The 12,583-nt window shown below is 39.8% G+C and overlaps 1 protein-coding gene across 3 annotated transcripts in view; it reads right to left on the minus strand.

The window, feature by feature from the left end:
• gpr158a (G protein-coupled receptor 158a) overlaps nucleotides 1–12,583 on the minus strand; it is a 46,709-nt gene that overhangs the window by 10,366 nt on the left and 23,760 nt on the right. For all 3 annotated transcript variants that reach the window (XM_040044005.1, XM_040044006.1, XM_040044007.1), the window contains exons 4-6: nucleotides 8,701–8,810; nucleotides 5,766–6,004; nucleotides 3,394–3,532 (exon numbers count right to left, since the gene is read on the minus strand). In XM_040044005.1, coding sequence (XP_039899939.1) covers nucleotides 3,394–3,532; nucleotides 5,766–6,004; nucleotides 8,701–8,810 — 488 coding nt within the window. The remainder of the gene's footprint in view (nucleotides 1–3,393; nucleotides 3,533–5,765; nucleotides 6,005–8,700; nucleotides 8,811–12,583) is intronic.

The raw sequence follows: 12,583 nt of genomic DNA on the forward strand, positions 1-12,583 counted from the left end.
CTGAGGTTGGCAAATGGCTAATTAACAAACAGTTACTGTGGTAATAGCTGTGAGGCATGAATGAAGGCAAACGTCCAGCATATGAAATGTCTCGAAGCTTTGAAGTCTTCTCTCCTTCGTGTTTTGTGATGAGTTTGTGTGCAGATGAGGATTTAATAACTCTGGCATGCTGTCTCCTCTCAGCCTGCAGCATTTCACTGAGCGATCCCCACCACTCCTACGACTCCAGCGGTTTCATTCCAGCATCCCATTTACCTGGACCTGGCTTATACCTGAAGATGACCCCAGCCAACATGGAAGCCTGAGCTTTAACTGGTCACTATGGGATCAAATAGCAGGTTCTTCGTGCAACATAAATGGATGGCGGTTGCCTTTAACTAGCCCCGGTGCACACTGGAGCCCCAGGTGGCAACCAGACGGAATTAACCCACCACACCAGGCAGTTCTCCAGTTTATTAAGGACCTCATCTGGCCATTTTCTGCAGAGGAAAGCCTCACAACAATGCTCGAGAGGCTCGTTAAAAGAACTGGCCAAGCAATCACAAGAGCCAGATGTTCAAAAAGACATCAGAACACTTAAAAACTTGCATTTCTTCCAGTAAACTATCGATCATGCACAATTTATTGGTAATGAACGATAATAAAGCTGCCAATAGTTCAAGTAATTGATGCTGTCTTAGAAAAAAAAAAATCACCCTGACATGGTTCATTAGTGAATAATGTGATGGAGCTGAGCTCTCAATTAGGGTGGCTCGAGCTAGGAGCGGCTGTGGCAGTGTCAGCTGAAACATCTCATTTATTAAAACTGCACATTGCAGCTACTTGACGTGTAGACTGGAGGGAGAGGGCTGATTTCACTATGATCAAAATTAACTACGAGCTGAACAGAACAGTTGAGCTAGCGTACACGGAAATCAGGCGATCTACTGGAGGATATAAACATCAAAATGACAACCTGAACACAGACTATGATATTAAATATGGAGCCAGTACGTACAGGGAATTTTGCAAATTTAAGTGACAACATTTGCATGCTGAACACAATGTATCTATTAGTAACTATGCTTAGAGCGCTATGTGGGTGGATTTGAGCCTTACTGTTATTCCAGTGTTAAGGTTCTGATTTTTGTGTTTGTTAAACTTCGCTTTTGTTTCCTTTATTATTCCATTTACGTGTGCACACAGAAAGGTCCTGAGCTGGATTTGAACCCAACACCTTTTAGCTGTGAGGCAAAAGTGACACAGACTGCCATCCAAATAAAACAAACAAACAAACAAAAAACCACTTCTTCATCTTAAATATCTTAAATAAAAGTGTCTCTTTTTCTTTTAACCGATCCTGTCAGTTATGTTGCTGTCAGTTATCATCAGTGTTAATCAATAAAATAAAAGTTGGAGCGCATTTCAAGACAGAGGATTATTACCCAAAGAATCTCTAAATTCAGTATTGTATGGGGTATAACAGAATATAATTTGTGATGCTCAAAGTGTTTTGGTAAAAATTCTAGACAAATTTATTATATAAATAAATAGAAAAGCAGTTTAAAAAGTTTTCAGTTTGGATATAGCATTATAACAGATGATGTAAGCTGTAGGCTTCTTACAGTATAGCACAGGTGGGGGAGTTTACTGCAAAAAACTGTCTGTGATGAGTCAGAAAACACAGCCTGACTGTGCAAACAGCACAGGTTTACCTGCGTATCTGCTGATACTTAAATGTCCACCTTTAACAAGTCTCACTGGACCCCAGAGTAGAGCCTTCCCAGTTTCACTTCAAGACACCTCACAGATTTTTCTATCACACCACTGTATTCTTGGTTTGCATTTTGGGTTATTTTTGTTAAATAAATTGATTTTGCTCGGTTTCAGCCCTCTTCTCTTCAACTCTCTGTAGCTTTAAATTATTTGAGCTGCTGCTGCCCATTTCCAGAAGAGGGCAGTACCTTTCCTGCCATTACCACAAACAACCTGAACCAAAAATGCAGCAGAATAATTCAATTCTGTGCCGTAACCTCAAAGTGTCTGAGAAGAGCTGCTGGTTTGTACCAGATCTGTACATATGTACCAAGAATCTGAACAGACTGACTACTTTACACAAAGCAAAAATGTTCTTATGCAGTACTGATAACATATAAGAAATTTCTAGCTGATTAAACAACCTTTCCCTCACTAGTCTGCACCACAAATACCAGCTGGTTGAGTAAATAATTACTATTTTACTCATGTGCAATAGTTAACTGTTCTCAGATGCTACACAGCAGTATGTGATTTAGAAAATGAACAGTTGTATGCAGGCTGTGAGAGAACAAGCTAGTGTATAATCACTGGAGTAATGTGCCATGAAGTACAGCACAGGCGTGTGGATGCTAACCTGCAAAGAAAGGAACACTTGGCAAACTAATCTGACATCATGAGTATGATGATTTGCAGTACAAAGTGCCGCACTGTTGAGTGACATTTAAAATATGATTTGATTATTAAAGAATGTAATTAACAGTTTCAAGTGGTTTCTAAATATAAGCACTGTTTACACAGCCAATTTTTATCCTCATCCATTAGATTAGGCTAAATGTTTAATGTTTTTCGTACTATTGCTGGTCTGCTGGCTACCAAATGCAAAGCAAACTTTCCCCCTGAGCTAAGGGTGGTCCACACACGGAGCGACGTGGTGATCAGAGAACATAAAATGCCAAAGATGTTCAGCAACTTCAAGCGATAATAGGAGAAGTGAGTGGGCATGAGCAAATGCAGCAAATACCAACAATGGCGACCCCCACATATGTTGATCGACATATGAGGGGGTGGCAAATAAATTAGAAGGTTACCTAGGCAACCGAGGGCTGAATTGTCCAAAAGCAACCAACCATTGAATGACCAACAGGATGAGGAGGCATGTAACTGACAGCTGGAAAATTTGCCATTTTGCACACCTTCAAGGCTTCATCTATTTTTCCTGTCTCTGCATAAAAGTGAGCTGTGGAGCTCCGTTTCTAATTGTCATCATGGGTTTTTGCTTTGCAACATGATGCAAATTTGAGTTGAAAATTTTTAACCTGTGCAAATGCGGCTTCGCCTCTGTTTGCATTGCCCAGTGTGAATTTCCATCAAATCACCTCATGGGATTGAAAACGTGTTCGCGGTTTGAAAGTTTTCAGACTTTCTGATTTCTGTCATGACATTTCCTTAAGATTCATTCTAGCTTACTCGATGTGCTATAACCAAGAGACTATGTTGGCAGTTCACTGACCTTATAAACAAACTATTTATCTCATATAACTTTTACTAATTTTCTGGTACGATGCAATAATACGATAGAATATATTTGCATTTTTTTTTTAAATTCAACAAAAAAAAACCTCATGGTGCCAAACCACTAGGAGGAGGAGCTCTTACCTAATGATGTAGAATATAGCTGACAGCACAAGCTCATTGTGAACAGCGATGGCCATGTAGCGAGGCTCGTGGAAGGCCGACGGCACAGTCCTCACGGCGTAACACAGATAGACCGCCCACAGCAGGAAGAGGAACTCGGCTGGGAAGCGAAAAAACAAAAAACAAGCTGTAAACACAGCGAATGCTCTGGCCAAGAAATCATTTCAATGCGGCACACGCTCCTTACATGGGCACCAACCAACCAACCACTTCACACTCCAGCGCACACATGGAGCTGCCACAGATGGTTGTAAAACACACGTATACAGGAAAGTGGCCTGCTCGACAGACTCATTTGCAACAGCTGTGGTTGTATTCTCAGGGCATTAAATGAGTCCCCGTGCACCTCCGCGGCAGCCTCACATAAGGTTTCCAAGGTATCCAGCTCCGCAACTGTAAACACGCCAGGTTGCTGCCTGTGAGGGCAAGTGAATCATGTTTCCTTACAATAGGAACAACAATCACTGCAAAGTGACTCATTACTGTAAACGCCTCCCTGTCTGTTGGACTTCTTTTTTTAAATAATTAGATCTCAAACTTTTATTTTTGTAAGTAAAACTATTTACTCGAGACAACAATAGAAATAAATTTGTTTTCTCCGTTCCTTGAAATGAAATAGCGAGTGAGAGCAGCGAGGGAAATCTAACTCTTTTTTAATGGTCTATTCAGAGCATTTGTAAATTATTTAGCAGTAGTTCCAGCATATTAATGCTTCAAAATGGGCAGATTTGTTAATTTTTTTGTACTTGATTTTTTTTTTTTTTACAGCGTTAAACAAAAAATGTTTCTGGTACGTTAGCAACTAAAAGACTTCATTCACAAGTTTAGCTACCTCAAAGCCTTTTCTTTTTTTTTTTAACCATATATTCTGTTATAGAATATAACTTCTATAGAATAACTTTCTTTTTTTGTAATCTATCATGAACCTCCATACAGTTTAGAGTGGGCTTTGTGAAATCGATTATACAGAGGATTTGCAGACAAAGAACTCCAGTTTGCGTTGCACTTTTGCTAACTACAATCACTTGGGTAGTAGTTAGCAAGTATTTGCAGCCAAGCTGTTCGTTGCAAATTACAGGTGACCAAGGCAACCTACTAGCAACCAAAGCAATCATAATGAGCTTCTTAGTGCAGCATATCATATTCAATATGTTGAATAACGTGCACGCATGATATCACATGAAGAAAAAGAAACCTCTCTAGGTTGTATGGTGCAATATTTTTTAAAAATACTTACTACTCACTACTCACGTACTAATTTCTATAGTGTTTCTGTGTTCTATGATATTTAACCTTGCCATGGGTGTCACAAGAAACTGACTCGCACCAGCATGTGATTTACACGAGAGGCTGTGTGAGGGATGAGGAAGAGGAGTGTGCAAAAGAAGTGTGTTCTCTTACCATGACTGCTGATAACTGCTTTTTTACTGTTTTTATGTTTATAAAGTTAGACTGCACAAGATTAATACAAGAATCCCAGTGTGCCTGTACTGTCCTCTACCTCTGCACATGCAAGCACATGATAACAACTACTGAAAGTGCAGTTTTGCTGCATGCTTGGGTCTTAACAATTCGTCTTTATTCGATAGGAGCTCATTTTTTATGGGATTGTTTCTGCGCAGAAACACAGCAAAGCAGAAAATACTACAATTATATCTCTTGCTGCGAGCAAATGCAGGTGTGGATTTCTAAATCTGAAAGATTTATTGCATCTCTGTGGGTGTAAATTATAAGCTGCATTCAGGTGGCATCAGAGTTGCCCCGCGCTTCCATATTGCCAACCTATTTTTACCTCCTAATAAACAGAATGAAAATGTGTCCTCAGTATACAGTAGCGCAGCATGGCGGCCCGGCTGGGGGTCCATCTGTTTTCCCAGAACTCTAAAACGACCACAGCGCTCTCTCATGAAGCCTGAGTCAGCAGACATACACCAGCATGCAGACTTGCTCAAAGTGAGATGCTGCTCTCAAAGCATCTTTGATTTCTCATCTGTCTTCATCTGCTGCTGGTTGCCCTTCCCCTCCTGTGTACAACACAGGAAAGCATCCAAAAGCGTAGCACCAGTAGAGAGGATTAATGTCTTCTTTTGGGAAACATTTCCAAATGTACATGGAAGGGAGTTGTCTTAATCATCCAGCTTCACCCCATCACTCATTCTTCCCTCATCTCACTTTCAACTCCCATCGCTATCATGCCTAACAAATCACTTCTTAATTTCACGTGTCCATCAAGTAACCCACGTTTCCTCACCACACTACCCACATGCAGAGTGCGGCACACTTAAATCTACTCACAGCGCCCTGCAGAGGCAGAGGGCAGTAACGGTACTTACCAACAGCCATCATATAGTCCCAGCGATCCAGGAGGCACATGCTGAACTGCAGCCCATTGGGCGTGTAGCCCACCTCGATGAGAGCCAACTTCCTGTCCGGGTTTTGACAGACAGCAGATGTCCAAGCCACCAGGAACCAGCAGACGATGAGCAGAATGATGCCCAGCAGACGTAGCACTCGCCAGCTGGTCATATAGGGGATCCTCTGGGCTGTACGGGACAGGAACACCTTCAGCACCCTGTGGAGGGAGAAGCTCACATTGAGACTGTTTCACAAAGTTTCATGTAAGCCTGTCGTCATTTCAAGTAAACAGAGTATCCATGAGAGGGAAATACCTCTACACTCAGTGTGCCTTGAGTGTATTTATCTTTTTATTTCCCATATCTGCTAGAATTTGAAACCTTCTACATGCAAAAGGTTCAAGCAAAAAATACATCATAGCTGCTTTACACACTGGTTTATTAGTCTATGGCAATATTAGTATCGGAAAAATATTGCTTCCACAATATGAGATTATTTTGCTTTAAATTTAAATGTTTGACATAAATACTGAACAGAAAACTAGTATTTCCATTTTCATAGACTCTTATTAAGCTTTATAGCAGCCATTCCCAAAGTAAAGAGTGCTGTGTCCCACTTAAAAACCAGAAAATCCCCTGGGGCCCACCCAAACTTAAATCTTCACTCTAATGAAAATACAAGAGAAAGTGATGTATTTCCTTGAAAAGTTTCATTCCAAAAAACATAAACAACGCAGGCTGTTAAAGCTATAAATTGTTGATGCTACTTGGGTGTATGCAAAGTGTTTAGGTCAGTGTGTGACCCATCTTCCTCCTTGGACACGAACTTCACTCACCTGTGCCAATAGGAGTCACTGAACTGAAACTCTCTGCTGTGCTATTGCAGCCTTTCAAAGGATTTTTATTATGTGCTGCTGTGTCCAAACAAACATGCTGAAAACGCCGACGTCAACTCTGTGATCAAAAGTGGGCCTGGCAAAAAATTAACCGTGATGGTGGATGCTGATGTAAAATATTAGTCTAGTCATGCTGTCTCTTGTGAAATGAGAAGTATACGTCATATTACTTTTTTTATATGGATGAATTTACCTTTATTAGCACCATTTCCTGTGAACTGGCTCCAACATGCTCAGAATCGATGATTTTCTCGACCATATTAGTTCATGAAATTTAACCAAGACAGTTTATCTGCCTTAAACTTATTAAACATAACAAAAAGAGCTGAGTAGGGTTGAGCGATAGGACGAATATATCAACTATCGACGATAGGCTGAGGCCATTGGTGATCGTTTTTACAAGGTCGATTTATTTATTTATTTGCCCATGAGTAAGTTTGCTAATAATGATGGAGCTAATAGAAGCAGTCAACAGAAAAAAAAAATAATAGCACTGTTTTAACAGCACCCTTTTTCATCTGCGAGCAAATGCACGCTCCTAAATTCTGCGCCCAAATGCGTGTTGATGGAGCTGCAGAAGTTGGTGATAGCCTTGCATACTCAGCCGCATGGTGGACACGTACACGCTTATGCAAGTTAGTCGTGTTTGAGTACTTTGTTCACACTTGTTTGGTTACATCCTTAGGTTTACCTCTTTCATCCCAAATTGGCAACTTTCTATTTTTTTTAGTGCTGTCAGCATAATCACGACTAACGCGATTAACAATTAACCCATCTGGAGCACAGACGGAGTCAAAGTCCCTGAAATGTCTCTGTCAACGCATTTCAGGCAGTTTGTCCAAAGTTTGTTCATTCTGCACTCCAGATGGTTTAAGCGCGTTAAAAATTTTAATCGTGATGACCACATTAACGCTGACATCCCTAATTCTTTGGGGAAATTAGTTCATCCATGTTTGGCCTTCTGTGTTGTAAACAGCAAATCAGTTCGTGCATGATTACATTGCTCCGCCCATCAAAAAGTCTGCGCATACGCGAATATATCGCCGATCGCCGATTATTGGACTGACGATTGTCGGTTGGAAAATTTTTTACATATCACCCAACCCTAGAGCTGAGTGATCAGAAAAGAAAAAAACAAAGCAAACTTATTGTTTGTCACCTCACTAAATGGGTGAAATTTTACACTATTTATTAAAAAATGCTAATATGTTGCAAACTTATTTAAGGGCTTTGGTTTAACAGAAAGTGTGCCTTGAGGCATGATTAAATGACATGTCAAGACTTTTTCCTGACTTCCTGCAAAGCAGCGCAGCAGAAAAAAACTGCTAGCCATCACATTTGCAGCACTTATTCCACCTGCCAAATCCACAGACTGTGGAACATGAGTTAAACTCTGCTCAAACACATCACCGGCACAGCTATTCTTAGGCTCTGCCCTTCACGCACATTGATGAAGTGTCCACTGCTCTCTCCACTAATGAGCCCCCCATCAAAAATTGATCTGTGCAATATGTTAACTTGCACCTCTAAGGGTGAACTGGGCCCCGGCTCGTGTTAGCCACATCCTCTTAATCAGTATCTCCATTAGCGCATTTTGACAGATTCACCTGACAAAAAAAGGCCCACAAATGAAGAATTTCATCACTGTCACTTTAAATACAGTGGACCACCCTGTCTCATTAACAGCTATTCACAGCTGGAGAACTCCCCCCCAACACCACTCCACTGCATCCTCTGGCGATGCTTTCTGTTCCTGAGTTCTGTTTTTGTCTTTTTCTCAGCAACTGTCATTCAGGACTTTGTTAAATATGGAGCTCATTTGGGGCCAATGCGCTCCGTGTTTTCTTAATTACTTTACCACTTAATGAGGCAGTATAGCCTGGTGATGAGGTAGCTGAAAAACACGCTGCCTTGACACATCACAGGACTCTTTATCAAAGGATTAAGAGGTCAGATGCAATGTAATCTGATAAGTGCTTCCAGGGATGGATAACAGTGTCGAACTGTGGTTGAAGTACCTGTACAACTTAAGAGTCAGCATCCCGTAGACGGTAGCGAAACCCAGCAGTCGAACCCAACGCAGAAGGATGCAGCGGAAAACACTGGGCTGGAAGTAGAGAATCCCAACCTGGAAGAGGACAGAAGAAGCATTAAACAACAAAGGTCGTGAAAAGAAACTGAAAAATAAATAAATAAATAAATAAATAAATAAATAAATAAAAGAGCCACCCAACTGTGAGTGTTTTTTCTATCTAAATGATAATGGGCCCTCTTTCCCTGGGAAATTACATTTAAATTCGTGGGAAGCTGCTGCCTCATTGTGCTCTCAGTGGACGTCTCTATAAACAGTAAAGTAATCTTATTTAAATGTTGGTTTTCTCCAACTGTTCTCCTTTGGTGTCGCACAAGTGAATGAGTGGGTTTATGCAGTTTAGTTTACTGTACATCCTATCGCACATTAAGTCCCTCTATAATCAGTTACTTGCTTTGTTTCACCACAGAATCTACTCAGGAAGCTATTTTGCTTGTGTTCTCTAAACCTTTTCTATTTCCTCTGCCACCTTTCATCCATCAAAGGGAATTTAAAATACAGCAAAAGTGACCATCAGTGTGTATCGCCGATGCTGCAGATGAACTCAGGGTGTTTTGGGGCTGTGAACTTTTTTTTTTATAGTGGTTTTTGTCAGCAGATGGTGTTTCCAGGGATGTCATGAATGTGTTGACATAAAAGATCAAATGCTGCTTGAATTCTAGGACCTTTTTGCTCATGTCGGCCAAAAAAAAAAAAAAAAAAAGAGCACCAAATTTTTATTTTTTCTCATATGCTACAAAGAGCAGCTCCATCTGCTGATGAAGATCATGTGCTATGATCAAAAGGTCTGGGCATCAGTTGAGCGCATACACTTGGACTTACTTCTAGGACTCTCAAGGATCAAAAGTTTTGACCGTACTAAAATTACTATGGCTAAACAGCTGCTGAGCTTGCTTCTCAATAATGAAAAAGTAGCATTTGTTGAGCACTTTTCTAGTCTGATTGAGCACTAAAAAGTACCTAACAGATACAATATGTACGACAGCTGCAGAAACAACAAAAGGTTTGCTCCAGTAAAAGGTATAAGATTGCTTTCTAAGAACAATACTTTAAAAAGCTTGTTGGTGTACGGCAAAACTATGTGCCAATGATCAGGTTCCCTTGATGAAAAAATAACTAAATAAATAAAAACTTCAGAAGGTTTATGGTCCAGGTATGTTGATATACAACCTATTCAAGAAGGGGCAGTGTCAAACAGAACAATAAGTGGACACGACCACCAAAACTGAAATCCAGAGGAAATGATGTGCTCACAGTTGCTATGAGACAGTAAAGCATAGTAACTAACTAAACGAATATATAACAAAGATATAAAATATAACAAAATAACTACAAATAGCTGAAATTATAAATATTCTAGTATTATTAAATATGCACGCAGTGTTACTGTATATGCATATCGTAAAATTAAATATGCATACTTGACCTTGGGGTGCCCATCTTACCATATTGTCAGCACCCTGTGGAGCCCAGTAAGTAAAGGAGCTTAAGCTCACGGTTACATCCAGTAACTACTATTTTATTATTATTTTCACTGTATATTTTTCCCTTTGACACATTTTAAGGGTATAACCACTCATTTGTAATTATCTTACAAGCTTTATTAACAACCATAACAAGAACAATGTTGACACTGCATATCAAGGCTGAAAATTCCCTCCACATTGTACATGGATTGACCCCCTAAATCTAGAAGGGTATCTGGATGAGATAATGAGGACATTAAGACAATACCTTCAAAACTTCCTGTTACAAGTGACGTTAATTTATCAGATATGTTTGTGAAAGGACATAAAATGTCAAATTTTCCAAACCCTCAGATCTAGATCCAGGTCTACATAAAAAGTTAAAGCTCCATTTCTGCTAAAATCTGAATGCAAATCCAACCATAACCTTTTGAGAAATGTCACTAAAAGATAAAAAAAAAAAAATCAAACCAAACCAAACACATAATGCAAAGGAACCAAGCTAATAAATTAATAATGCTAATAATTTAATAACTCAATAGAAGATTACTTAAAACACTGATTATATTTGAATCTTGTGATTTGCCAGACATCGTTTTATGAGCAAGATAAAGCAGTGTGTGTGTGTGTGTGTGTGTTATATGTGCATTCAGTGCTCTATCACATTTATAAATAATTGTTTCAGCTTGGTCAACCTTTGGTAAAAGTTTGAGCTAAACTTTGACCAGGCTGGAATTGGTTGTCACTACTTTTTAGTGTAATTTTTAATTTTCAATTGAAAAACAAAAAGAAAGAGACTATATATAGAGGGCCGGTATGAATATCACAGTGTTGTTGGTGATTTGATGAATTTAATGTCTAGCTCTTCCAGTCTGGCAGAATGAAACTCATCCAGGAATAGTCTCCCAATCTTAAGGGATTTAAATCCGCATTCATCTCTTTAGTGCATTGTTTGAACTCCAACACACAGCGACTCAGCTCAGATAATCTTTGAAAGAAACCTTCTGTTAACAGGATAACATCATAATGAGTGACTGACGCTTACCGCTTCGCTCCTAAAATGCCTCACACACATCGTCAGGGTTCAGCCGGTGCTTTGATATTGTTGCGAGCATACAAGTAAACAACCCTTACACTACAATGATTGCATAATAGAGCAATTAGGAATGAAAAACAACTGACATGTTCTGCACATAGTGTCTCAGATATAACACTCAATGGATAAATGTCTAAGAAAGAAACAGGTAGAGAAATTTCTAATAATTAGCATTATTTTTTCCAATAATTATAATTACTATAGTACAACTAATAGTAGTACTACTGCTGCTGCCACTATTACGGGAGGTGAAACCATTTTGGTAGAGTCATTTTCATGAGAAATTTATACATCAAAGAGAAAATCCATGAACTGAATTAGTCATAACAGTAAAGTGCATTGAAAGCTTGCCCTTGAGACACAGAGCGCATCCTCCTATGTTACATCTTCACGAGTAGATTCTTCTACAAAGACCTGAGCATGCTAAACAGTGCCCATCCATGCTGGTAAAAAAAACGCTGATGGTCTTCCAAAGACATAAAAAGAGCCAGAACAAACAGAGGGAAAAAAGAAACAAACATCTGAGGCGACGTAATTATCTGTCCGTTGCAGATGTGCAGAGATTTCCCCTGTGGGATTGTTAATGTTAATCGGATTAGCTGAGGCATTAATACGTTCCCTCAGGCAGCGGCGAAGACGCAGGCATGTGGATATTTTTGCTCACTAGGTTCGAGTCAGTTAAGGGACACAGAGGACCCCACGGGAGGAACGGTGGCCCACATCTTCATCTGCTCACAGAGTTTGGAAGACCAACTGGAGAAACTTCTGATTCAAACAAAGCATGAACAGTTTGACTCGATTTTGCAAAAGGAACGTTGTGCTGAGGAAATAAAGACTTAAAGAGTGCTGAGCTGTTCATTTTCAATACATACAAGGTGCTTAATACTATATCTACTGTCAATATGTTTTTTAAAAGCCTTTTTTTTTTAACAGGTGGGATTAACATAAATATCTAAATAACGATGTGTGACTGCTCCTCAATGGGTTACATTTTTCACAAAATAAAGAGCAGAGGAACAGGAGCTGATAAAAAGATAGCCAGGCTGCCGCCGAGCAACTTGCTGACGCACGTTTGGCTCCACGGGGACAGGAGAGGGCACAGAGTAAAAATGCACAATGGGAAAACACAGCTCAGGACTCCCTTTTAGATAAACTACCAAATAGCATCTGAATCTCCATCACGTGCCAGTTTTAAGACTGGTGTTGTTTGTGATGAGACGGAAACGGGGAGGTGTTATCCGCCACAT

Source organism: Simochromis diagramma, unplaced genomic scaffold (assembly GCF_900408965.1).
Source record: "Simochromis diagramma unplaced genomic scaffold, fSimDia1.1 OVJJ01000602.1, whole genome shotgun sequence".
Classification (NCBI taxonomy): Eukaryota; Metazoa; Chordata; class Actinopteri; order Cichliformes; family Cichlidae; genus Simochromis; species Simochromis diagramma.